Source organism: Bos grunniens, chromosome 3 (assembly GCF_055505025.1).
Source record: "Bos grunniens cultivar Pamir isolate PY7600 chromosome 3, Bosgru_T2T1.0, whole genome shotgun sequence".
Classification (NCBI taxonomy): Eukaryota; Metazoa; Chordata; class Mammalia; order Artiodactyla; family Bovidae; genus Bos; species Bos grunniens.
In genome coordinates, this window is record NC_141167.1 from 21,679,578 (window position 1) to 21,706,745 (window position 27,168).

The 27,168-nt window shown below is 49.5% G+C and overlaps 1 protein-coding gene across 8 annotated transcripts; it reads left to right on the forward strand.

The window, feature by feature from the left end:
• Nucleotides 1–1,539: 1,539 nt before the first annotated feature.
• On the forward strand, nucleotides 1,540–25,384 carry LOC147375260 (vitamin D3 hydroxylase-associated protein-like). Of its 8 annotated transcripts, XM_086386679.1 has the most exons (16): nucleotides 1,540–1,757; nucleotides 9,160–9,273; nucleotides 9,493–9,642; nucleotides 9,955–10,088; nucleotides 10,688–10,894; nucleotides 12,485–12,525; nucleotides 12,951–13,075; nucleotides 14,192–14,317; nucleotides 14,953–15,050; nucleotides 15,370–15,469; nucleotides 15,902–15,945; nucleotides 16,642–16,681; nucleotides 17,090–17,198; nucleotides 22,367–22,512; nucleotides 23,712–23,841; nucleotides 24,127–24,864. In XM_086386679.1, exons 1-16 carry the CDS (start codon nucleotides 1,563–1,565, stop codon nucleotides 24,723–24,725), a joined length of 2,358 nt encoding a protein of 785 aa, XP_086242805.1. In that variant the 5' UTR covers nucleotides 1,540–1,562; the 3' UTR covers nucleotides 24,726–24,864. The 8 variants fall into 8 exon arrangements, with proteins under 8 accessions (XP_086242805.1, XP_086242835.1, XP_086242838.1 ...); XM_086386709.1 differs by lacking the exon at nucleotides 23,712–23,841 and having other exon boundaries at nucleotides 24,127–24,479; XM_086386712.1 differs by lacking the exon at nucleotides 15,902–15,945 and having other exon boundaries at nucleotides 24,127–24,479.
• Nucleotides 25,385–27,168: the final 1,784 nt, after the last annotated feature.

A 27,168-nucleotide genomic window follows, 5' to 3' on the forward strand; every position in this document is an offset into this window, starting at 1 on the left:
CTATTTGTTATTCCTCCATTTAAGAAGTATCATTGAGCAACTGCCATGTGCCAGGAACTTTGCAAAAGATTGATGAGGTACTTGCTTTTAAGAAACTTATTTTTCAGGGAGGGAGGCAAGAAATAAGTAACAATGATTTCAGTGAATAGTAAGTGTGATGCGGAGATAAAATGAGGTGATGAAATGGAGGGGTGTGTTTCTGTAAAGGGTGATGTAACAAGCCCCAGGGCACAGCAGGGGCATTTCTGCTAATTGATGTCTGGGGGACCTGAGCTGTCAGGGTAAGTCAGGGTTCAGTGACAGTGCATGGAAGTGGGGAAAGGAACGGTGGGAGAACAGGAGGAAGTCACAGGGAGTTTGCAAATGTCAAGGAAGGCTAATTCCAGAGGCCTCTTAGAGATGGTGAAGAGTAGTAGAGGGAGATGACCTTGGGGTTACCCTTTAGGACATGATAGGTAGGTCAACTGCTGACTCCAATCCACTCTGGGTGCTCAGACTCAACATTACGAACCACAAACTCATCTCTTTCCCGGCAAATCTGCTGCTGACTTTCCAGTATTGAGGATGGAGCCACCATTTTCCAGGTTGCCAGTGACTGGCAGCCTCAGATGTTTCCGACTGCTCCCTTCTCCCTCTCTGATACAGAGGATCAGGCCCAAACAGACAGGCGTAGAAGGACTCCAAGATCAAGTTCCTCCTGTTCTGCTGCTGCACATCCTCTTGGTCTTTCCTGCAGGAAGTCACGTCCACCTCCTCACCCTACCCCATCCCACCTCACCCTGAAGATGCCTGCTTTCCTTGGTGGTAGGGAGTCCCTAGTCCAGTGAGGAAATGGGAGATGGGTCTGGAAGGGTGAAGCAGTCGACTAGGGTGAAGCAGTCCCAGGGGCAGCAGTGGCCTTGCCTGGGGAATCAGGAACAGAAGTTCATCTGGGCTGGCAGGGGAAGGGGCGAGGACTATGCCTGCCTGCCTTGGTCCTCACTTTCTGACATCATGTCTCCTGGGACGGATGCCTTCTGAACTTTGCCTGCATCCCCAGGTGTCCCTTCCTTTCTTCCCTGCCTGGGCCTCAGATACCCCCAGAGTGAGCTGCTAATTCTGGGCAGATGGGCTGTTCAGTCCACCTCCCTGTGGCCTGAGAGTCATGTTAAGGGGGTTGGTGATTATCCTGCAGACCACAGGAAACCATAGGAGCAACCCACTGAGAACTGGAGAGGGTCAGGTTGGGGTGCTGGTGGGGTGTCTGAGGGGTGGGTGGGATGAGGGAGGAGAATGTAAAGAAAGTGGGATCAGAGCCTAGTCACCTGCCCACCTGGTGTCCTGGGCTCCTCTTCAGGCTAGTTTCTGCCACAGCCCCTTCATCTGCCTGGCCCGAGGAACGGAGGACTTTATTTGCATAAGGACATGTCCAGATGGCTGTAAGGGCTAGATGGGATGAGGTTAGGTTCTGCCAACACCTGGGGCTCCTGCCTCTTTGGGAAACAGGCGTGGGAGGGTGGAGCTGATAAATAAAAAGGCAGCCTTCCTGAGGAAGCAGCTGGTGCATCTGCACGGGTCCCACAATGCCTGGGGTGATCTGGCTATCTCACTCGCTGGTGGTGTTACTCCCGGTGGCCCTGCTAGGGGTTGTCTTGCTGGGGGCCACCATGCTCTTCTGGTGGCAGGCTCCAGCATGGAGCAAGATCCCCAGGGCGCAGAAGCGTAGGGAGGAGGCTCTGAGGCGGATGGCAGCCCTGGCAGAACGTCTCCGGCAGCAGGTGAGTGGACATTGACCCTTAATCCCAATAGTGGGTCCCACCTCAGGACAGAGCTCCTCCCATGACCTCATCTCCTTCAGAAGACAGGGAGCAGCAACCCCCCACCCCCCGCCAGCTCCCTAAGCTGGCTTCTTGTGTCCCCATCAGTTCCTCCTTCATCTGTGTCCTTTGAGCCCCTTGAGGTCAGGGGCAGTGTGTTTTCTCTTTCTTCCAGTGCCTGTCACAGGGCTCGGCTGCATGGTGGGTATTTACCTGGGCTATTTGTTGAACTAAAACTGATGGAGGCAACTGGAGGTAGGAGGCCAGGCTTCTTTCAGCCCCTGAGCACCCTTAGACCCCACTGGGACAGGACCCTGGTCTTCAAATTCTGCCTCTCATCCCCTTCATCCCCCACATGGGGGTTCTGCAAATTTTTGCTGAGCACACGACAGATGCAAAACACTGGGGATCACTGAAGGTGGGGTCTTCACAGGAAGCTTTGTTTCTTTCCTTTAATTGTTAAGAGCACAGGCTCTGAAGTGAATCTGAGTTTACTAATTTTTTTGTCCTTTAAACTTCTAATTTTACATTGGGGTATAGCTATGGTAGTTTCAGGTGGACTTCAGAGTGACTCAGCCATGTATATGCATGTCTCCGTGTGTCCATTCTCCGCTCAACTCCCCTTCCATACAGCCCGCCGTATAACATTGAGCTGAGTTTCCCGTGCTATACAGTAGATCCTTGTTGGTTATCCATTTAAAATATAGCAGTGCGAACGTGTCGATCCCAAACTCCCTAACTATCCTTTCCCTGCATCCTTCCCCCTGGCAACCTTAAGTTTGTTTTCTAAATCTGTGAGTCTGCCCGGAAGCTATGTTTCTCACCCAGGGGCTTGGACAGTTTGACGGCCAATGGTGCAAGACAATGAGGCACTCACTGTGGCTGGCAGTTGAGATGTGGGTGTGTCTGTCGAGAGCGGAGCCTGTCGAGAGCGGCAAAGAGTGGGGAGGGAGAGGCATGGAGACAACTCTACACCGCGACTGTGGTTTGTTGGGTAGCCTGCACAATGTGACCATCCTTTTCCTGGGCCTTGTATTCCCCATCTGCCCAAGGAGAGGTGGGCTCGTGGTATCTTGGGTGACTGTGGTGGACTCCTTCTGGGAGTGGGGGTTGGGGTAGTGCCTGAGGTGCTATCCCCATGCTCCAGAGTTCCTGAGTGTCCTTTGCCATCTCCCCGGATGGTGATTGATGGCCCCGGTGGACAGTTCCTCTGCCCTAGCTGCTGCAGTTTCTGAGACTGTGTATTAATATTAATTGGGGCTAATTAGTTGGATAAATCAATCTGCCCCCAGAGAGCAGCTGCCCCTCCCTGGTTGATGAGGAGGAAATCTGGGCTAATGGGGTTGCTGCAGCGATGCCGCGTGATGGAGAGGATTCCTGTGTGTGCGGGGAGGCCCCATCTGTGCAAAGTGGCGGCTTTAGGTTCCTTCACTGCAAACACCAGGGTCTGCTTGTGTGTCCCTCCTGTGTGCTGGCTGGGTGTGTATCTGGCTGTGAGCTGTTTGTGTTTGGTTATTTGCCTTGGTGTGGGCCTGGTTGAGTGTACATGTGTTATTCATTGGGGTATATTCATCTGGATATGTGTAGCTGGTTTGGGTCTGTATGTTTGGTTGAGTATGTATCCATGTGATTGTGTCTGGTGTTTGAGGATGTCTGGTTTTGGGTGTGTCTTGGACTTCCCTGGTGGCTTAGACAGTAAAGCATCTGCCTACAATGCGGGAGACCCAGGTTCGATTCCTGGGTCAGGAAGATCCTCTGGAGAAGGAAATGGCAACGCATTCCAGTATTCTTGCCTGGAAAATCCCATGGATGGAGGAGCGTGGTAGGCTACAGTCCATGGAGTCGCAAAGAGTCGGACATGACTGAGTGAATTCACTGTCACTGGGCATCTGGTTGGTGTACGTGTGGATATTTGGGATAAGTAGTTATTAGGCTGGGTCCCTGGAAAGGGGTATCTGGGTGGCTGGAAGACTGTAAAGGGTTTGGAGTGAGATCACCCATGGTGCCTCCAACCAAAGTCTCTTGGCTCTCAGCACCTTATTCTCTTCCCAACAAAGTTATACAGGTCTGTCCTGGACACCTTTCCAATCAGATCACTCCTCTGCCAGGGTTACCCTCAAGGTCAGTTGACCAGCTTTCTGATCCAGGCAGATGGGAGGCTGAAACATAGGTCAAACCCTCACAGGGTTCAAACAAATCCAATTCAGTTCCATTTAGGAACATTTTACAAAGGATTCTCCTGGGTCTTTCTCTGCTGGACCCTGAGGACAGATTCATTATTCAGGTAATCTGACATTTGACATCTGACCCAAGCTTGCCTTAAAGAGGCTCCTAGTCTGGGTGGGGTGTGATGGAAGCAGAGCTGCGAGAACCATGAAGGGAGGCAGGCAGTTCAGCTGAGAGTGGCAAAGGTCACTTCACTTCACTTCAGTCGCTCAGTCGTGTCCGACTCTTTGCGACCCCATGAATCGCAGCACGCCAGGCCTCCCTGTCCATCACCAACTCCCGGAGTTCACTCAGACTCACGTCCATCGAGTCAGTGATGCCATCCAGCCATCTCATCCTCTGTTGTCCCCTTCTCCTCCTGCCCCCAATCCCTCCCAGCATCAGAGTCTTTTCCAATGAGTCAACTCTTCGCATGAGGTGGCCAAAGTACTGGAGTTTCAGCTTTAGCATCATTCCTTCCAAAGAACACCCAGGGCTGATCTCCTTTAGAATGGACTGGTTGGATCTCCTTGCAGTCCAAGGGACTCTCAAGAGTCTTCTCCAACACCACAGTTCAAAAGCATCAATTCTTCGGTGCTCAGCTTTCTTCACAGTCCAACTCTTACATCCATACATGACTACTGGAAAAACCATAGCCTTGACTAGACGGACCTTTGCTGGCAAAGTAATGTCTCTGCTTTTGAATATGCTATCTAGGTTGGTCATAACTTTCCTTTCAAGGACTAAGCGTATTTTAATTGCATGGCTGCAATCACCATCTGCAGTAATTTTGGAGCCCCCCAAAATAAAGTCTGACACTGTTTCCACTGTTTCCCCATCTATTTCCCATGAAGTGATGGGACCGGATGCCATGATCTTCGTTTTCTGAATGTTGAGCTTTAAGCCAATTTTTCACTCTCCACTTTCACTTTCATCAAGAGGCTTTTTAGTTCCTTTTCACTTTCTGCCATAAGGGTGGTGTCATCTGCATATCTGAGGTTATTGATATTTCTCCCGGCAATCTTGATTCCAGCTTGTGCTTCTTCCAGTCCAGCATTTCTCATGATGTACTCTGCATATAAGTTAAATAAGCAGGGTGACAATATACAGCCTTGACGTACTCCTTTTCCTATTTGGAACCAGTCTGTTGTTCCATGTCCAGTTCTAACTGTTGCTTCCTGACCTGCATACAGATTTCTCAAGAGGCAGGTCAGGTGGTCTGGTATTCCCATCTCTTTCAGAATTTTCCACAGTTTATTGTGATCCACACAGTCAAAGGCTTTGGCATACTCAATAAAGCAGAAATAGATGTTTTTCTGGAACTCTCTTGGTTTTTCGATGATCCAGCGGATGGTGGCAAAGGTCAGATGCCCTCAAAGCTGTGGGACTTGGCAGGAGAGGTGATCTGCTACCCGGAGACGGTTGTGTGGGGAAGGTTTCACAAGAAAGTGGTTTTGGAACTAAGCCTTGAAGGATATGTAGGAGCTGTTTCAAAAGGAGGAGGGAACAAGAAAGGCAGTACCAGAGAGAGAAAAGCCTGAGGTAAGGCACTGTTTCTACAAAGTGGTGGAGAGGCGGGGAGTGTCCCCAACCCCTGGAACCTCACTGCAGGAGGTGAGTGGCAGCTGAGTGAGCGAAGCCTCATCTGTATTTACAGCTTCTGCCCATTGCTTGCAACACCCAAACCCATGGGAAAATTGTCTTCCATGAAACCAGTCCCTGGTGCCAAAAAGTCTGGGGACTGCTGCTATAGAACACTTAGAAAATAATATTTGTAGGATCTACTGATTGACGGCTGTTGGCTAGGAGGCTCTGATCACTTCAGGTGGAAACTACCACCCTGAAGGTTGAGGGATTTTTTGATATTAAACATATGTAATGACCACTTTGGAAAGATTAATAACCAATTTACTAAAAACTTTGAAGTATATTTTCTTTGATTTTCAAACCACACATGGAGGCGGCCCTAGTGGAGTGTGCAGAAGGCCGGCTGTCCTGGGAGCTGTGGGGCTTGGCTGGAGGGGTGATTTGTTCTAAACTGTATACTAAAATGGCTTAAAAGTGATATAAGTTGAAGTTCAATTCTTTCATCAAATTATTGTAATAATTTCCAAATAATTTGTTGATCTTTTGAGAATTTGTGGGGCTTTTCTGATGTGATGATCATCTTTTGAAGATGTCCCTATCTTTCGAGCTTTATTAAAAGCTTTATTAAGCTCTCTCAATAAGCTGGGTCATTAGGTGACCTGCAGTCTCATTAAGTAGAAACTTTCAACACTAATGTATCATTTCTTAGGCTGAGTTTTGTTCAGCTTCTGCTGAACCAGTAGCAGTGACACTCAGAATTCCTGGCTCTTCTGATACCTTTTGAGATTTTATATAGTCTTCAGGGATCTCTGTTTTCAACAATAAACATTGTTATTAGAATCTCATATAAATTTCATTGACCCTAATCTTACAAGCCTTGGGAGAAGCTGTGTAACCTGTGGGCTAAGAGTGTGGTGGTTAAGACAGTGCTGGACTGACTGTGTTTGAATCCTGACTCTAACGCTCACATTTTAAATGATTCCTCTGTGCCTGCACCTACTCACCTCTATGATGGAATGATCATTATAATTATAGTCCACAAGTTAATAATTTTGACAGTGGTGCCTGGGTACACAGCATGCATTTTCTAAATGATATTCTCATTTCAGCAATAATGTTGTCCTTGCTGAGTGGGTTTCTAGTGAGTTTCAGTGAATTTGTTCTAGTAGATTTGTTCCATTCATCAGGGTTGGTAAAAAGCTTTCTTGGACCCTTGAAAGCCTCACACCCCATGTCACTGGAGTGCTGGCATAGGGGCAGTACCAGCAGAGGCCTGCAGGGCCACCATTCTCACCACCCTGGCCTTCTCTCCCCACCTCTACCCAGTTCCTGGCAGGCTGTCATTTTCACCAGTGGCCACATAAGGACAACTGCCAGGGAGCAATGGCTTCAGGGGTCTATATGGATGGTGGGCACTTGTTCACATGGTGCCACCAGGGGAGCCCTCAGAATAAAGTTGCAACAACATTCTCTTTCTACAAGGGTCACCATAAACATCTAATGTGTTCACATATAGATACACCAATATTCTCAGTTACCCAGTACTTACTGCACTAGGAACATGTCGTGGGTTTTATGTAAATAGTTATGGCTCAGGCGGTAAAGAACTAGCCTGCAATGCAGGAAACACAGTTTCGATCCCTGGGTCAGGAAGATCTCTTGGACAAAGAAATGGCTATCCACACAGTATTCTTGAGCTTTCCCAATAGCTCAGCAGATAAAGAATCTGCCTGCCAGAGCGGGAAATGCAAGAGATTCAGGTTCCACTCCTGGGTGGGGAAAATCCCTGATGGAGGAAATGGCAACTCACTCCAATATTCTTGCCTGGAAAATTCCATGAATGGAGGAGCCTGGTGGACTGCAATACAAAGGGTAACAAAGAGTCAGACATGACTGAGGACTGAGTACAACAACTACAAGTATCACCCTGGCCGTAGTGAAGAGGCTGGGTTGGTAGGGAAGACTAGAGGCAGGGAGGCCAGTGAGGAGGCTGTAAGAAGACTGAGAGAGAGAGAAGGTTCTAGGCAGGAAGGAGTCTGAGAAGTCAGAAGTGAGAGATTTGAAGGAGGCAGAGCCACCTGTCAGCACTGAGTGTGGATAAGAGAATGGTGGCTGGGACTGCACTGCCCAGTGAACCCAGATCCTTGGGTAAACAGCTCTCTGTGCCTCAGCACCTTCTTCTGCTGTAAAATGAGAAAATCACACGGCTTACCTCCTAGAGTTGTTGCAAGGAGTAATATAAATTATTATCTGTAAAATTCTTGGAAGGTGGCCCGACATATATTTAAATGTTGTAACACATTTTATGTGTAATTGTGGTGGTATTTATCTAGCCATGATCAGAACTTGGGTGAGGGGATCTGAGATTCACTGTGTTGATGACACAAGTGTCATCGGTTGGGAATCTCATGAAGAGGAACAGGTTTGACAGAAAAATGATGAGTCCTGGATGTCTGTGTGTCCATGGGTGGGTAAATGGGCCTGAGGCCTGATGGGAAGTAGGTCTGGACTGGAGAAATGGGGAGAACTGGCCACTGAGTTCACCAGAGAAGGTAGACAGGTAGGGAGAGAGGTGGCCAACATTTACTGGAGGAAGAGGGTCAGAAGAGACGGAGCAGGAATTGCTGGAAGGGAGAGGGAAGTCAGGAGAGTCGAAGGCATGGAGCACTTCCAGAAGGGAAGTTTCTTAACAGTCAGATGCTACAGAGGAGAATAAGATGAGGACTGGAAGAATCCAAGAAGCCTTGAAGCCCCAACCTCCCAGGAAAATCCCTCTGTCTCCCTATGTCCCCTCCAGGACTGAGAAAGGCCCACCCAACCCACATTCCAACTTGAAGGCGTCGGGGGCTCAGCTGGGACCATGGAGGACAAAAAGAGGCAACTTCATCTTCTTGAATGCCCACTGTGTGCTGGGTCCTTGATTAGGAGTCCTCAGGGTGATTCAGGCTTCTGGGCTCAGGGCAGCTGGGGGGCTTGTCTGTGCTCCGCTGCATGGCTGACTCATGACTGTATTCTGATACTTTCCTCTCTGAGGAGACCTAGGCCATGGGAGGGGGAGGGGTTCACCTGCGTTACCCCACTGACCAGGGCTAGGCTGACCAGGTGGTCAGGGCTGGCTCCCAGCTCTCCTGCCACCCTGACCTTTCCACAAGGTCAGATTGGCAGGTGTGGGAGGACTGGAGAAGAAGGAAAGGTGGGATGCTGGGGGAGGGGGTGACTCCTAAAGGCAAACCTCACAGAACTGAGCCTCACTTTTCATAAGCCCTGCATCCCAAGATGTGCATGTAGAGTCCCTCCCACTCCATGGGGGGCCCTGTTGGATAGCTGCATGAGGAGGGGGCTGGCCTTCTCTGCGCTGGGCCCTGGGGTAGGACTCTGGGGAGGCTGACACAGAGGAGGACACTTGTGCCCCTGGAGGGCTCTTATGCCAACCTGGAGACTGATTGGGAGATGTCTTTAAAGCTAAGGATGGGCCCAGGAACATGTGATGGGTACTCTGTGCCCACCTGGGCATGATGTTCATGGTGGGAGGGCCCTGGGTGGAGCAGTGTGATATCCCCCATCTCTGCAGGAGCCAGAGCTGGACCCCAAGCCCATTCTGGAGCTGCCGCTGGAGAAGCTGGTCCAGAAGCTGCTTGCTGATGAGCTGAGTTTGGAGAGTGTCCTCTGCAGTTACCTAGAGGAGGTGCGGTTCTGGTCAGAGCCCAATCTTGGGGCTCTGGGTGGAATAGTTGGGGGACAGGTGTGACCCTGTGGCACTGCAGCCAGCTTGGGAGGGAGCTTGTGCCACAGTCATCTGTCACTTCTGCTCTGAGTCAGGATGGGCAGAGGGGCTGGGGTGACTCAGTATCCTGCGCCTGGTCACGCCCTGAGCCCCTCTCTGGTTTCCCTCAATGATGCTCAGGCAATGAAGGTACACCAGGAGGTGAATTGCCTGACAGATTTCCTAGATGAATGTGAGGAACAATTGCAGGCATTGAAGAAACTCAAGAAGAGTGAGCGAGGACTCCTCTATGGGGTCCCCATCAGCCTCAAGGACGTCTATGACTGCATGGTGAGCCCTGGGGATACACGTGCATGTGTACATGTGAGCACCTGAGTGTGTGACATTGGGCAAGTTACTTGCCCAATCTAGGCCCCATGGTTAGAAAGTGGCCAGCTGGAAACCAAACCAGCAGTCAGGCTCCCAAACCCAATCTCTTCACCATTGATCTCTCCTGTCACTCATGAATCCTAAGGGTGTAGCACCTGCAACTCAGCAGGAGAGAGAATGCTTGGGAGTGGAGTGGAGCGCCGGAGATAATCTGTTTGGTGGCTGGTTCCACTCTGACCCCCAGGGGCTGGAGCTTGTGTCACTTCCCTGCAGGGCCATGACTCTACGTGTGGCCTGGCCCAGTTCCTGGAGAAGCCGGCAGCCAAGGATGGAGTCATCGTGAAAGTGTTAAAGGCTCAGGGAGCTATTCCCTTTGTTAAGACCAACATCTCCCAGACGCTGCTCAGGTCTCTGCAACAGGCAGGCCAACCCGGGCTGGGGCAGGGGCCGGGGCTGGGACTGGGGTTGGGTCCAAGGCTGGGCCCAGGATGAAGCTGCCGCTGAAGGGCTGAGGGTGAGGTGGGGGCTGGTCACGTAGACTTTGGGACGGAGGCTCTTGGGCAAGTCTCTTCTGCCCTCTGAGCCTCAGTGTCCTTATCTGACAACATGTGTGTGGACTCCATGGTCTTTAAGGGCCCTCAGGCCCAGATGTACTGAAAAGTTACATCTTTGTTTCTACTCCAGCTCTTTAATTGTTCTCATAACCTATTCTCCTCCCACCCCACTCAGCCGGTAGGGTATCCATTTCTATCTGTTCTTGTAACCTGTTCCCCACTATCCAGCAGAACTGCTGGCTCCTTGATCCTCCTTTTAGGAGTCCTGGTTGGTCTCCCCTGCAGCAGCAGCCTCTCACCTCAACTGAAGGGACACCAGGAGGTTCCTGGCCCGTGGCAGGAGCTCACCAGTCCTGGGGCTGACTCTGAGGGAGGTTGGCCTCTCTATGGGCAGAGCAGTCTTCTCCAGTTATACCTTCCCCTCCCAGCCGCATTTCTTCTGCTTCCCTCAGCTTTGATTGCAGCAACCCCATCTATGGACAGACTCTGAACCCTCAGAACTTAAAGAAGACATCTGGGGGCTCCTCGGGGGGTGAAGGAGCTCTCCTGGCAAAAGGGGGTTCCATCCTGGGCATGGGTACCGACACCGGAGGCAGTATCCGTATTCCAGCCAGCTTTTGTGGTGCCTGTGGTATCCGGGTCACAGGATACCGCCTCAGGTACTTGGTGGTGGGGGGCCTGGGTAGGCTCAGCCCAGCCTGGAGAAACTAGGGGTCTTATCCATATAATGATTCTCATTAGCTCAGTAGTAGGGGAAGTGGACAAGGTAGGAGGGCTTCCAGTAACTCCTGCCTCAGCCCCGCAGCTAAACACACCGTGTTTGGTACAAGAGGGAGTGGGATAGACTGTCCACTCATTCATTATTTCACTAATTCATTCATCCATCCATCTGCTCAGCTACCCCCCTTTTCCTTCCTCATACATCAATCCATCCATTTATCCATCTATATCAATTTCTCATCCATTCATGCATCCATGCAGTCGCCATCCCAGTTTCTATCCATCAAACAATTTCACCATTCATCTGCCATTTAATTTATTTGACAAATATTTATTGAGTGTTTACTCTGTGCCAGACACTGAACTTGGGATGCATCAGTGAACAAAATGGACAATATCCAAGCCTTTGAAGAACTTACATCCTGCCTTCCATTCATTTATTCATTCAGTCGGACATTTATCTCTCCATCCACCTACTCAACTAGCCATCCATCAATCCACGTTTGCCTCCATTCATCCATCCAGCCACCAGTCCATCCATATTTCCATTAATTTTTCCATCTGTTTTGCACTCACTCATACATCTATCCACCCATCCACCCATATTTCAACCCCACTCCGACTACCTACACTGTGTGGCCCTATGCAGGGACACAGAACACTCTCAGACCCAGCCCCGAGCCCTGTTGTGCTCTTTAACATCCAACTGGCTTATACCTGGTGCAAAGAGCTGACTCATTTGAAAAGACCCTGATGCTGGGCAAGATTGAAGGCAGGAAGAGAAGGGGATGACAGAGGATGAGATGGTTGGATGGCATCACCGACTCAATGGACATGAGTTTGGGTAAACTCCAGGAGTTGTTGATGGACAGGGAGGCCTGGTGTGCTGCCGTCCATGGGGTCGCAGAGTCGGACATGACTGAGCGACTGAACTGAACTGAATCCAGGCTTAAGAGAGGGTCACAGAGAGGGATGAAGTTGACATTTTCTTCAATAGAATTTATTAAAGGCCAAGATTTTACACTTTTAGAAGCAGGTCAAAGGCAGGGAAGGCTTCCTGGAAGATGCAGCATTTGAGCTTGGTTTTGAAGGATGGACATGCAGAGTTGGAGAAGCATCTTCAGTTCAGTTGCTCAGCTGTGTCCGACTCTTTGTTACCCCATGGACTGCAGCATGCCAGGCTTCCCTGTCCATCACCAACTCCTGGAGCTTGCTCAAACTCATGTCCATCAAGTAGCATCTAGAAGGCTGTAATTCTATAAGCAGCCTATTTTGCCTGGAGCAATGTGTGAGTATGTGTGGAAGGGCTAGAAAGGGAAGTTATGGAAAGAGTTGATAATTTAGAGCCTTGAAGGGCAGTAAAAGGGCTCATATTTATTCAGTAAAGAGTCATGGGAGGGTTGAGGCAGCTCTTATTCTTGTGTTCTGGGCCCTGGGGGAGTGCACTGGCTGGGTGTTCAAGCCTCTTTGGCACCTAAGTCCTTCCCTTCAGGTGCTGAGCTGGGCTCTGGGTGGGTGGGGTTTTGCAGCAACTCCGGAGTTGCCTCAGCTGTCAAGGGCAGGAAAGCAGGTAAGCTCTTGTCTGTGTTGGCCATATCCATTCAAAGGCGCTTGCTTTTCTCCCAAGGACATTTCACTGTATCTCAGACAGACCAGCCCCACCAGTGACCAAGGAATATGGGGGAAGGTTCTGCTTGGCTTTCTAGTCTAGTGACTCTTGCCCCTTGGAGAGGTGCTTCCTGTTCTTTAGCTTTCACCTCACTTGCTGGTCTCCTAGTGTTCTGCCCCAGAGGAAAATCTCCCTTCAGGCTGGAAGTTTGTTTGAGCTAGTCTGCCAACTCCACTCATTCTCAACCCCTGACCCAAGACAGCCCCAGGGCCTCTTCACTTTGCCCTGATCATGGCCCTGGGTCCCACCCTCTGAGGCCAGGCAGTGTGGGTCCCCAAAGCAGAAAGGATGCAGCATGTCTGCCTCTTTCCACCCCCTCTGTACAGTGGTCACAGTGGCTGGCCCCTTGGCCTGGGACGTGGAGAGCCTGGCACTGTGCCTGCGAGCGCTGCTGAGTGAACACATGCACCGATTGGACCCCACCGTGCCCTTCCTGCCCTTCAGGGAGGAGGTGAGCTGGGTAGGGAGCAGGCCTGGAGGGCTCCCTCTCCTCTCCCTTCAGTCCTCAACAGCCAGCCACTAGGACCATTCCCTGTGAAGCCCTCCTTTTCCAGCCCAAGTGCAGTGAGCGGGAAGCCCACATGCTCAGTCAGTTCATTCCCCAACCCGACCAGATGCCAGCTGCTTTGGCTTCTGTGCCACCTGGAGCCATAGATGATATTACCCCAGAGAGGGACTCCATCATCATTTGCCCAACACACAGGGGCAGTAAACTCAGCAAGTGTGGTGTAGAGAGCCTGGTATCAAGGGAAGCTGGGCTGTTAGGCCTCTAGGTAACCCTGACCAAGTCACATCTCTTCTCTAGGCCTCAGCCTCCACATTGGTACAATGAAGATGTTGAACCAGAATTTTGCTGCAGACCCTTCTAACTCTGACTCTTCATTTTTGCATTAACTCACTCAGGAAAATTTATTGGTACCTACTATGTGGTGGCTGTTTGTAGTTCATCCTAACACTCACTCTATAGAATGAGCATCACTCCTCCCGTTTACAAGTGAGGAAGCTGAAGGGAAATGAAATGACTTTCTGATGATCACATAGTGGCTTGGAACCCAGCCCTATCTGACTCCAGGATCTGCTGCATAGGGAGAGCCTCTGTCTACTGATCAGCCAGTATCTATTCATCTGATTCCCTACACATATTGTAGTACAATCAGCCTGTGGTCACTGTCTGTTATTTGTTATTCGCCTCTATTGGTCTCTTCATCCTCTTCCTCTCCTGACCCTTCTTTGGCTTTAAGATATTTGTGTCTATTCATGTACTTACTTGCCTGCCTGCCCACTCACCTCCATCCATTCATTTATCCACCCACCCATTTATCTGTTTAACCCTTGCCCACTCACCCATTCACTATCTCATACACCCACCCATTCATTCGTGAATCTGTTTAACTATCCACTTCAGCTACCCAATCAGTCATGTCCCCATCCATTTCTTCCTCTTCTGGAGAGTTCTTCAGAGGACCTAAACCCTTGAGAGTATATAGGGAGGCTTCAAGGGGCCCTTGGAATGAGGCCACCTTGTCTTCTGGCCAATCTCCCCTAACCCAGCCCCTCTTTCCCCAAGGTGTACTCCAGTAACCGTCCCCTTCGAATTGGCTACTACGAATCAGATGGCTTCACCCAGCCATCACCTAGTATGGCCAGGGCTGTGAAGCTCACATCCAGGCTGCTCCGGGATGCAGGACACCAGGTAGGCTTACTTGGCCCTTGGGAGGGAGACCAGATCAGTGAGAATGCTGGGTTGGTCCATTCTTGGAGAGGAAGGTTACATCTGAGTTTGTGCTAGTGAGATCATCGTGTTTCCCCTAGGCTTCCTGGAGACTGATGGAGTGGAGGTTGGGGCAGGGTGGGTCCCATCCTGTGAGGAAGGCATCCCCCTTCAGTAGCGGGAACTCTGAGACTCACTCCTATAATTCCTAGAGCTTGGGTTTCTGTTGTCTCCATCAAATGGCTGTAAGGAGCCTCTTGTCCTCAGAGTGCCCCTCTTCTTCCCCTACTTCCCATGCCCCAGTGGCTTGTCCCTGCCCCGCCACCCCTTTGAGAATTGCTGAGCCAGTCTCTTTGTCTCTATGAGCCTCAGGTTGCTACCGCACTGGGTGGCCGTGATGATTGAATGAGCTCCCAATAAAGCACTTGGCAAGGGGCTGGATCACAGTTAAGCAAGCAGCTCAAATTCTGCCTCATCACTGTGTGGGGGTGAGGGAGTGGGCAGAGCACAAAGGCTTCCCAATGTGGTATTCTCTCTTTAAATCCTGAGGGATGCAGAGAGAATATGGGGCAGAGCAGGAGGAGCTCCAGGCCCTGACTCAGCCTCTCTCTCCCCAGGTCATCCCCTTCTCTGTCCCCCGAACAGAGTATGCCTTCTTTCACCTGTACATAGGGAGTCTGTTGGCTGATGGAGGGGCCAGCCTTCTGGAGAAACTGTATGTCTGCTGGGACTCAGATGTGGGGTGTGATGGAAATGGGGTTGAGGAAGGGGCTGTGGCAGCCTGAGCCCTAGGTGGGGAGCTGCAGGCCTGGGCTGCTTTGGTGCCTCTGGCTCCTTGTGTGACGGTAAGCAGCAAGTCACCCAACCAAGCCCTGCCTTCAGGACGCACATGTTCTGGGGTGGTGCTGCTGGGAACAGAGTATTTCTTTGGGTCAAACCTCTCTCTGTAGCTTATCTAGGGAGGGGAAGCTGATGGCTGGGTGATGGCCAGCTGAAGGCCATAACTGACCAGCTGTGTGTCTGTGGTTCCTCAGTAAGGGGGACATTGTGGACCCCTCCATGAAGAACACAGTCACCTCTCTCAGGTTGCCAAACTCACTCAAACGTTTCTTGGCCTGGATCTGGAAGTATTTCGTGAGTGTGGGTTCAGAGTGGGAGGGGCTGGAGGGGGGAGGGGCCCAGAGAGGACATGGGGCTCAGAAAGGGGAGGGGGCTCCCTTGGGGGTGAAGGGTGGGGTGGGGGTGGGGGTCAGGTCAGAGAGGAAGATGAGGCCCAGAGAATGTGGTGGTTCAGAGAAAGGCTCAATGGGAGAGGAACTGAAAGACGGGAGATGGGGGCCAAAAGAGCAATGCTGTCAGAGAGGGAGGGGGGCTTCAGAGAAGCTCAAAGAGATGGGGCTTCAGCGAGAGGGAAGGGGATTTAGAGAGGGGGATCAGGGTTTGGTGCTGTGGTCAGGGGCTCGGCGGGGAGCGGGGCGGAGTTTCTCTTCCCAGACCCCTGTCCCGGGCAGGTAGCATTGCCCTATGGTTTCTGAAAGTGCCCTCCCCCTCTGTCCCCACCTCCAGGAGCCCCGGGCTAGCCAGAGTTTAGAAAGGTTGTGTGGAGTAGGGTAAGTGATCAAGCCTCCTCAGGTCCAATTCACAAGGGGTTTCCTTGGGAGCTGGGTGAGGGTCATGTGGCTGGGGGCCTTGTCCACTGTGAGCAGGGCTGTTTAAGGTTTTGGAATCTAATTAGGGCTTTAGAATCATGCCCGACATGGGGTTAAATTTAGACTTTTGGGTGGGACTGGGGTTTTATTTGGACTTGAACTCTGAGTACACACTAGAACTGAGTTAGATTGGGACAAAAGTTGGGCCTGAGTTGAAGTTAGCTTTGGGTCAGGGTTGGGGTTAAGATTGGAGTTGGGGTGGGGATATGATTGGGAGAGGAGTCTGGTTTGGGTTTGCTGTTGGACTTGGCCTGGTGGGCTTGGAATTAAGGGGCTGGTTAGAACTGGGGCTGGAGCAGCCTGAGGGTTGACTCGGGGCCTCACAGTTTAGGGGAAAGGACCTGGGGTTTCGAGGGAGCCTGTGGGTCCCTGTCACAGGTGTTGGGGCTTTGACCAGGGGATGGGTCCTCTTAGGAACATTGGACAGGTAATGGATATTGGCCAGGGGACAAGATACAGGGTGATTCCCAGTCCACCAGCTGATTTGCAGCCTGCATAGAGTCCAGAACTTGCCTCCTGGGTATCATGTCCCCGTTTGTATAAAAAGCAGTCCTCCCATGCTGACCTTTGGACTTCTCCTTCTTCCTCATTCCCCAGGACACCCAAGAAACTGTGGGAGCAGCACACAGCAGTGGAGGTAATACATGCCTGGGGAGACCTTGAGGTACTGCCAGAACTGGGGCAGCAGACCCCTGGGTGGCAACAGGAGTAGCCCAGTAGATGGTAGATCTCTGTGTTGGCCTTCAGGGGAGGCTCAGCTGCACCCGGGTGATGACCAGGAGGTTAATGTAGTCTGTCTCCTTGGGGCCAGGATGATACATTGTCCCCAGATCACTGTGGCTTGAGACTGTCCTTCTCATCCCTCCTCCTTGGCCCCTGGGAAGACCCTGACTTCCCCCTGCCCCACCCCCATCTCAGTCTGCACCTCACAGCCTGGGAATTCTTTCTGGTGTTTGACCTGACTCAGCCTGGCAGCATCTGATTTTGTCCTGCAAACAGTGACCTCTGCCAGTCTCACCTTTCCCGCCTGCCACTATTCCTGCAGGAATATCAGCAAGAGTTCATAGCCAAGTGGAGGTCCCTGGACCTGGATGTGCTGCTGTCTCCAGCTCTGGACCCCGCCTTCTATGTTGGCTATCCTGCCAAGGTGCAAGGTGAGCGAACACCGGGTCCTTGGCAGGGAGCAGGGTGGGGATGGGGCTGTGATGTCCAGGACTTCTGAGCCCTCCCACAGCCTCTGGCCTTTACCTCTGATGTTAGTTACTATTTAAAAATTTTGTCTTAAATGGAGATAAAATTCAGGTAACATAAATTCGCCATTTAAAGCGTACAACTCAGTGGTTTTTAGTATATTCAGAATGTCATGCAACCACCACCACTGTCTGGTTCCAGAACATTTTAATCATCCTGAAAAGAAACCCCGTACCTGTTACCAGTCCCTACCAATTTTCATTCCCTTTGTTTGTTTGTACGTTTGTTTTGGCTTTATTGTGAAGTTTCTGGGATCTTATCAGAGATCCCTGATCTCTGACCAGGGACCGCACCTGTGCCCCCTGCAGTGGAAGCATGGAGTCCTAACCACTGGACCACCAGGGGATTTCCTCCATTCACTTAAAAAAATTTTTTTTTTAATTTATTTCACTGCACTGGATCTTAGTCGCATCATGCAGGACCTAGTTTCCTGACCGGGGATCGAACCTGGGCCTTTTGCCCTGGGAGCACAGAGTCTTAGCCACTGGATCACCAGGGAAGTCCCTCCATTCACATTTTAAATGAACTTTATTGAAGTATAATTTACATGAGATAAAACTCACTAGTTTTAAGTAACTTGGTGAATTTTAACATATGTATGTATACATGTATCAGTTCAGTCGCTCAATCATGTCCAACTCTGCAACCCCATGGACTGCAGCACGCCAGGCTTCCCTGTCCATCAAACTCCCAGAGCTTGTTCAAATTCATGTCCATCAAGTTGGTAATGCCATCCAACAATCTCATCCTCTGTCTTCCCTTTCTCCTCCACCACCTAATCACAATAGAGACTATTTCCATCATTAGCCAAATTTCCCTCATATTTTGTTGCGTTTCATGCCACCACTCGTCTGCTTTCTGTCACTATAGTTTTGCCTCATCTAGGATTTCACGTAAGTAAAATCAAAAGGTATGAGGCGCAGGGGTCTGACTTCTTTCTCATAGCATATCCATTCACTCTTAACATGCTTTCTGCAGCCTCACTTCCAGAGGTGCCCTCAGCCCAGCAGCCCACCTGCAGATGCCAGCAAGCCTCAACACAGGGCAGCCACCCATGTGTAGCGCAGGTGCAGGTCTCAGAGGCGATGCCACGCAGAATGCAAACCCCCGTCAAGCCTGGGCTCCTCTCCTCTGGGTCCCCCTACAGTGGTTGCCCAAGGCATAACCCACACTTGGCTCTGCTCTAGCGTCTTCTGTCCACCTCCCTGACACTCTGAGTCTCACTCCCTGCACACAGGTGGCTGCTGGGAGGAGCTACCTTTTCAACTCAGGATTGCACTCCAGCCCTCTTGGAGCCCTGAGTACTGGAGGGCATGGCTGCATCCTCTGCCAGCCACTAGCTGTGTATCTGTCTGCCTCCTTGGTTTCCCATTTGTACACGGGGACTAGTAATCCTCATCTCACAGAGGAGGGGAGGAGTCAAGGACTCAGCAGTGTAGAGAGGGGAGTGCAGTGCCTGGCACTGAGTAAGGCTTTGCAGTGTGGATTCTTTTTATTAAAAAAAAATTATTGGCATATAGTGATTTACAAAGCTGCCTTAGTTTCAGGTGTATAGCAAAGTAAATATATATGTATACCCTGTGAGCCACAACTGACTCAAATTTTTAAAAAATTTAAAAAAAACCAAAACAATGTAATGAGGCCAGGGGGGCTTCCCTGGTGGCACAGATGGTAAAGAATCTGCCTTCAATGCAAGAGACCCAGGTTTGACCCCTGGAGAAGAGTGGCAACCCACTCCAGTTCTCTTGCCTGGAGAAACCCATGGACTGAGGAGCCTAGCCGGCTACAGTCCATGGGGTCTCAAAGATATGGACACGACTGAACAACTAACACACATACATATACCCACTCTGTTTTTTTAGATTCTTTTCCCACATAGGCCATTACAGAGTACTGAGTAGAGTTCCCTGTGCTATGCAGCCGGTTCTTATTTGTTATATATTTTACATACAGTAGTGTGCATCGGTTAAGTCATGTCTGACTCTTTGCGACCCATGGACTGCAGCATGTCAGGCTTCCCTGTCCATCATCAACTCCCGGAGCTTGCTCAAACTCACGTCTACAGAGTCGGTGAAGCCACCCAACCTTCTTTTCCTCTGTCATCCCCTTCTCTTGCCTTCAATCTTTCCTAGCATCAGGGTCTTTTCCAGTGAGCCAGTTCTTCACATCAGGTGGCCAAATTATTGGAACTTCAGCTTCAGCATCAGTCCTTCCAATGAATATTCAGGCCTGATTTCCTTTGTATTGACTGGTTAGATCTCCTCGCAGTCCAAGGGACTCTCAAGAGTCTTCTCCAACACCACAGTTTAAAAGCATCAATTCTTTGGCACTCAGCTTTCTTCACAGTCCAATTCTCACATCCATACATGAGTACTGGAAAAACCATAGCTTTGACTAGATGGACCTTTGTTGGCAAAGTAATGCCTCTGCTTTTTAATATGCTGTCTAGGTTTGTCATAGCTTTTCTTCTAAGGAGCAAGCATCTTTTAATTCATGGCTGCAATCACCATCTGCAGTGATTTTGGAGCCCCCAAAAATAAAGTCTGTCACTGTTTCCATTGTTTCCCCATCTATTTCCCATGAAGTGATGGGAACAGATGCCATGATCTTAGTTTTATGAGTGTTGAGTTTTAAGGCATCTTTTTCACTCTCCTCTTTCACGTTCATCAAGAAGCTTTTTAGTTCCTCTTCGCTCTCTGCCATAAAGGTGGTGTCATCTGCATATGTGAAGTTATTGATATTTCTCCCGGCAGTCTTAATTCCAGCTTGTGCTTCATCCAGCCCAGTATTTCACATGATGTACTCTGTATATAAGTTAAATAAGCAGGGTGACAATATACAGCCCTTTCCTAATTTGGAACAATATCTTTGTTCCATGACTGGTTCTAACTATTGCTTTTTGACCTGCATAGATTTCTCAGGAGGCAGGTAAGGTGGTCTGGTATTCCTGTCTATTTAAGAATTGTCCAGTTTGTTGTGATCCACACAGTCAAAGGCTTTGGTGTAGTCAATGAAGCAGAAGTAGAAGTTTTTTTGGAATTATCTTGCTTTTTCTGTGATCCAACAGATATTTGCAATTTAATCTCTGGCTTTTCTGCCTTTTCTAAATCCAGTGTGAACATCTGGAGGTTCTCAGTTCACATACTGCTGAAGCCTTGCTTGGAGAATTTTGAGCATTACTTTGCTAGCATGTGAGATGAGTGTAATTATGTGGTAGTTTGAGCATTCTTTGGCATTGCCTTTCTTTGGGATTGGGATGAAAACTGACCTTTTCCAGTCCTTGGCCACTGCTGAGTTTTCCAAATTTGCTGGCATATTGAGTGCAGCACTTTCACAGCATCATCTTTCAGGATTTGAAATAGCTCAGCTGAAATTCCATCACCTCCACTAGCTTTGTTTGTAGTGATACTTTCTAAGGCCTGCTTGACTTCACACTCCAAGGTGTCTGGCTCTAGGTGAGTGATCACACCATTGTGGTTATCTGGATCATTAAGATCTTTTTTGTATAGTTCTTCTGTGTATTCTTGCCACTTCTTCTTAATACCTTCTGCTTCTGTTAGGTCCATACCTTTTCTATCCTTTATTGAGCCCATCTTTGCATGAAATGTTCCCTTGGTATCTCTAATTTTCTTGAAGAAATCTCTAGTCTTTCCCATTCTATTGTTTTCCTCTATTTCTTTGCATTGATCTCTGAGGAAGGCTTTCTTATCTCTCTTTGCTATTCTTCGGAATTCTGCATTCACATGGATATATCCTTCTCTCCTTTGCCTTTTGCTTTTCCTCTTTTCTCAGCTATTTGTAAGGTCTCCTCCGACAACCATTTTGCCTTTTTGCATTTCTTTTTCTTGGGGCTGGTTTGGTCACTGCCTCCTGTACAGTGTCACAAACCTCCATCCGTAGTTCTTCAGGCACTCCTCAGATCTAATCCCGTGAATCTATTTGTCACTTCCACTGTATAAGTCAATCCAAATCTCCCAATTTATCCCTTCCCCACCCTTTTGATGACCATAAGTTTGTTTTCTGTATTCATGACTCCATTTCTGTTTCACAAATAAGTTCTTTTGTATTATTTGTTTTAGAATCCACATATAAGCAATATCATATGGTATTTGTCCTTCTGTGTCTGACTTACTTCACTCAGTATGACAATCTCTAGGTCCATCCATGTAGCAAATGACATAATTTTGTTCTTTTATGGCTGAGTAATATTCCATTGTATGTACATATCACATCTTCTTTATCCATTCCTCCGTCAATAGACATTTAGACTTGTCCATATCTTGGCTACTCTAAATAGTGCTGTGATGAACACTGAGGTGCATGCATCTTTTTGAATTATGGATTTCTCTGCATATATGCCCAGGAGTGGGATTGCTGGATCATAGAATAGCTCTATTTTAACTTTTTAAGGAACCTCCATACTGTTCTCCATTGTGGTTGCACCGATTTACATTCATACCAACAGTGTAGATAGGAGGGTCCCCTTTTCTCCGTATCCTCTCCAGCATTTATTTTTTGTAGAGTTTTTGGTGATGGCCATTCTGACCTGTGTGTGGTGATACCTCATTGTAGTTTTGATTTGCCTTTCCCTAGTAATTAGTGATGTCGAGTATCTTTTCATGTGCTTTTTCATCTGCACAGAGCAGATTCTGACTCTCTCCTTCCCTCCACTGTGGGGAGCAGTAGGCAGCTGTTAGACCGACTCCCTGCATTGAAACAGCTATTGCAAGCAGAAGGCTGCAGTTCTAAGAAAGATCCCAAGGAGGGACCCACCCACATTCTGTCCCTCCTGTCTTAATCAATTATTTATTTGGCTGCCTCCGGTCTTGGTTGCAGCACTCGGAGTTCTCATGTGTCATGTGCGATCTTTCGTTGCAGCACACAGCCTCTCTGGTTGTAGTGCTTGGGCTCAGTTGCTCCGAGGGATAGGGGCTTTTAGTTCTCTGACCAGGGATCGAACCCACATCCCCTGCATTGCAAGGAGGATTCTTAACTACTGGGCCATTAGGGAAGTCCCCTGAGTCTTTTCTGAGCTGATCATTTTCCTGAGCTTACCTGGATCTTCTTACAGCAAGCAGTTTCTACTTGGGCCTTTACAACCTCCTGAACTTCCCTGCCGGCGTGGTGCCCGTCACCACCGTGACGCCACAGGACGAGAAGGAACTGGCCTTCTACAGAGGCTACTACAGAGATCACGTCGACAAAAGTTTCCAGGAGGTCAGTTTCCCTCTCTGCCTCTCCTGCTGTTGGGGTAGGGTGGGGCTGGTCCCTCTTAGTGTTTCTCTTTACCACCTCAGTTACAGTTTCACCCCATCACTGAAGACACACTATTTTGACCTCCAGGTCAGCCTCTGTCCTTGTGAGGGGAGAACCACTGTGCAAAAGCAGTGGCTTCCTCGACACTTCTGTAGGGAAGGTTGATCCCAGAGACAGGGGTGGTGAAGAAAGGTGAAGGCTAGGAGGTTACTGTGAAGGTTACAAGGTGAAGGTACTTGTTAGCAGGTCACTATGTAACTGAACTGGACACAGTTTTTTTCTCTAGGAAGACAGGATTTGGGCTTCCCTGGTGGCTCAGTTGGTAAAGAATCCGCCTGCAATGTGGGAGACCTGGGTTCGATCCCTGGATTGGGAAGATCCCCTGAAGAAGGGAAAGACTACCCACTCCAGTATTCTGGCCTGGAGAATTCCATGGACTCTATATACAGTCCATGGGGTCGCAAAGAGTCTGACATGACCGAGCGACTTTCACTTTCACTTTCACTTTTCATTCTACTTTTACTTTGTGGGGTTGTGTTAAAGGTTAAATCGAAAAAAAGTGAAGCAATTAGCATAATGCCCTGTATGTAGGAACTGTTGAATAAATGCTATTACTAATTCAAAGAGGGCTTCACAAAGGAAATATTTCTGTGGACCTATTGAATTCATGGTCTAAAATAACAGCCCTGACTAGGGTGAGAGAGGGGAAGAGAGAGAGGGAAAGAGAGAAACTGGCTCTGAAAAGTATGCATGTATCTGAGTCAGACATTAAGTAACTTATTTTTCCTGGAAATTGATTTTAGTGCTAGAGTTACCCAGTGGAACTGCTGACCTGAATTCTGTGAAAATAACAATAACGATACTATCTAATGTGTCTTGAGCTCTTACTCTGTTCCAAGAGCTGTTTAAAAGTGCTGTATATATATTAAATCATTAAATCCCATAACTGTCCCATGAGGTTTTCCAAATGAGGAAATGAAAGAACAGATAGGTTAAGGGACTTGACCAAAGCCATATAGCCAGCTGAACTGAAGGAGCCAGGACTCGAAGCCATGGGACCTGGCTCCAGAGACAAAGGCAAGTAAGGGCTTATATGGTATCATCTTGAAGCAATGAAAACATGTTTGAATGCCTACAAGTATGTTTGATTTTCATGGCAGGGACTCAGGCTCAACTCCCATGTTCCTGGAGCTGTGTTTTGGAGTCAAGGCACCCCTTTCCTTGCAGAAGTGCCATCAGGCCCTGGGTCAGGGATTTGGACATTCTCTTTTCCTTTGCTGAGAACACGGGGTGAATACTCAGTTTTATATTTCATCCTTAGAGTCAGCTGTCTACACAGGGAGCAAGTTTTCCATCCTAACCCTGGAGAATTGTAGCCAAAGCAGAACAGTTTTTCCAGGTTTTGCTGAGAGCTGAGGAAGCCTGGAACTCTGAGATCCAGGACATGTCTTCTTTAATATAGACTGGGAGTGAGATATTTGGATTAATACACACCTATGGGTGGTGAGGATGGATGGGCAAGGGGCCTGTGAGCAGGAAGCAGGCTCTGAGTCCATAGGCCCTCTCTCCCTGCAGGCGGTGAGAGGATCTGTGGGGCTTTCAGTGGCTGTGCAGTGCATTGCTTTGCCATGGGAAGAGGAACTGTGTCTCCGGTTCATGAAGGAGGTGGAGACCTTGGTCAAGAGCAAGATGGAACCCAAGTGAAAAGACACTCCTTCTCCTGGAGGTCTTTCTACATCTTCATCCAAGTCTGCTCTCAATGTTCCTTCCTTCTCATGAATACCAGATCCGCCTTATTTCTCCTCCTCCTGGAAGCCCACCACAAGTTTTCTTTGTTGTCCCTCTGTGTGGCTGCTCAGTACACTGACTTCCCAGATTATCCCAGCATGGGGAGCAGGGTGATGTGTTCAATAAACATTTTGACTGGCTGGCTTCGGGATCTCTGGTCTAGATGGGGACGTAGGGCTGTAGACTTCCCATGGCCTTCTACTTCCAGCTGCTCTCCTCCAGTTCAGTCTCTGAGATGCTATTCTAGACTGCAGCAGAGGGGAGAGGGCCCCAAACTGAGAGCTTGGAGAGCTGGTCCAAATCCTGGCTCTGCCACTGGTTTGGTGTGTGATGCTAGGCAAGTTATTTCCCCTCTCTGGACCTCAGTCTTATCATCCACACATTGAGGGGGTTAGATTTGATGTAGTCTGTCCTACCTGCCAGTACTCGACTATTATGGGAGAGGTGATTCCTAGGCACTTTTCTGATCGAGAACTTGCCATGGCTCCCACTTTCTAAAGTTCCATAGAGCAAGGCCATGGGAGTGAAACCAAGTCAGAACAGAGCCTGTGTTGGGAGTTAATCCCCCACTCACCGTCCAGTGCTTTGCCCACAAGCTGCTAAATTTTTTGACCTGACACCCAGCACCTCCTGAGGACCTGTACAGCCTCTTTTGGTGTGGCTCCACCACAGCGTAACCTGCCTCCATTCTCTCAAACTGGAGCCTTCTTGCCAGTACAAGGTGTGCCTGTGCCTCTGTTCATACTGTTCTCTTCAACTAAACGCCATCACTGTCTTCGCTGCCCTTCAAGTCCTATGTCAAATGTTACTTCCTCCAGGAAGCCTTCTTTGAGCCCTCAGTCTCCTCCATGATTTTACGTGCACCTAAACTCTCTTGAGGTTCTCCCCCAACAAAACTTCCCCTTCCTGTATCCCATTCTTCTTTGTAGCCCTACTTCCAATCAACTAGGCAAACTTATGAACTCATTCCTCCCTGTGCTTGATAGCCCAGACCTCCTGGAGATAATATCCCAGTGCAAATAAATGGAATTCATCCATCCATTCATTCATTCTACATTTGTTGAGTACCTCCTCAGGAACAAATATGATGGAATTTTAGGCAGAAAAAGGCCCGAGTTGAACTAAGATGGAGACCCCAGGAATCATACCAAAAAGGCTGCCCTGACTCTACTTACAATAGAAACAACCATCTGGGGTGTCCAGGTGCAGACTGGACAGGGCTACTGCTGACCTCACCTTGGCCTCCACCTCTCTTCAGGCTCTAGCACAGAGTCTGAGTTCTCTGGAGGAGAAGAATCCTCATTGTACCTTCTCAGTCAGGGTTAGTATGGCTCCTTCTCTGTCCTTCCTCTCCCATAAGAGGGAGGTCTAAGAGGCTCAGGCCTTCCCAGATGGCTCAGCAGGTAAGGAACCTGCCTGCAAAGCAGGAGACTCGGTTTGATGTTTGGGTCAGGAAAATCCCCTGGAGAAGGAAATGGCAACCCACTCAAGTATTCTTGCCTGAAAGAAACCCATGGACAGAGGAGCCTGGTGGGCTGCAGCCCAAAGGGTCGCAAAGAGTTGGACACGACTGAGCAGCTGAGGATGCACGCATAGCAAGCACTCAAGTCTTTGGCTTCCGTGGTGGCTCAGCTGGTAAAGAACCCATCTGCCAATACTGGAGACTCAGGAGACACAGGTTCAATCCCTGGGTTGGCAAGATCCCTTGGAGAAGGAGATGGCAACCCACTCCAGTATTCTTGCCTGGGAAATCCCATGGACAGAGAAGCCTGGCTGGCTACAGTCCATGGGGTCATAAAAGAGTACCACACGACTGTCCACCAACACACACACCTTGTCAAGAGGCTCAGAGAAGTGGAGGTTTTCTGTCTCAAATGCCTCCTGCTTCCCTTTCCCTACACCCCGCTGGCCGCACAAGTCTGGGCACCAGGGGGCAGCATTGAGCTTCACATAGTTCATACATTACCTGGCCTTCTCCCTTGTCATCAGGTCTTTTCCAGTCTTAGCTCCATTGCCAAGAAAACTAGTGGGTGGAGATGTAGTGAGATAGGAGGACCAGGAATAAACCAGGTGTATTTGCAGATTTTAGGAGATGGGGGAAGAATCCTATTTTTGGCTAAAATTAGCTTGGGGAAAGGGAGTCGCAGATACCTGCTCAAGGATCATAGTTAAATGGGAACCCTCGCCCTGAGCCAGACTTCCCTACAGGCTGGACTGCTCTCATTTCTCCTGAGCTGAAGTTTGGGGTCAACAACTGCCTTCCTCCCCAGCCCCAGCTCCAGCTCCAGCGCTGACTTCAGCCTCTCACTTCTTGCCAGCACCGTCTTCAGCTGAAGCCACTCCCCCCGCTCCCACCCCCGGTCTGCCTGACCTTAGCACGTCACTGGCTTTCTCAGAGCCTTTCTTCCTAGGGGCTTCTTCGAGGTGCCAGAGACACCTCTGGCATCCCCTCCCCCTCCTCTTCCCACTCCTGTTACTTCCAGTCGTGGGGAGCTTCATCTGGGTGCCCACAGGTCCAGGTTTGGCTCTGCTTCCTCCAAGGCCTTGGGCAAGTCTCCCAGCTTCTTCAAGCCTCAGTTTCTTCTGTAAGATGGAAATAATGATCGCATCTGAAGCCCAGTCACGGCCTCAGGATAAGACCTCCACAGAAGGTGAAGGCCAGGTGGGAGAGGACGAGGGCTGCCCCTCTTCATCCTGGGGGTCACTATGGGATGAGAAGTCGGTTCAGGTCTCCGAGTCTGTGTCCAGAATCCCCAGCTCCTCCTGGGGAGGCCACTCTGAGAGCTTTAGCGTGGTTCGCTCACGGAGAAGGGTTGAGCTCAGAGACAG

What these genes read in the sequence shown, in the direction of transcription:
- LOC147375260 (XM_086386679.1), top strand. Translation starts at nt 1,563, where the DNA reads ATGCCTGGGGTGATCTGGCTATCTCACTCGCTGGTGGTGTTACTCCCG. An exon ending in TCGACAAAAGTTTCCAGGAG is followed by an intron (nt 22,513 to 23,711) that starts GTCAGTTTCCCT and finishes TTTTCATGGCAG; the next exon opens with GGACTCAGGCTCAACTCCCA. An exon ending in TCCTTTGCTGAGAACACGGG is followed by an intron (nt 23,842 to 24,126) that starts GTGAATACTCAG and finishes CTCTCCCTGCAG; the next exon opens with GCGGTGAGAGGATCTGTGGG.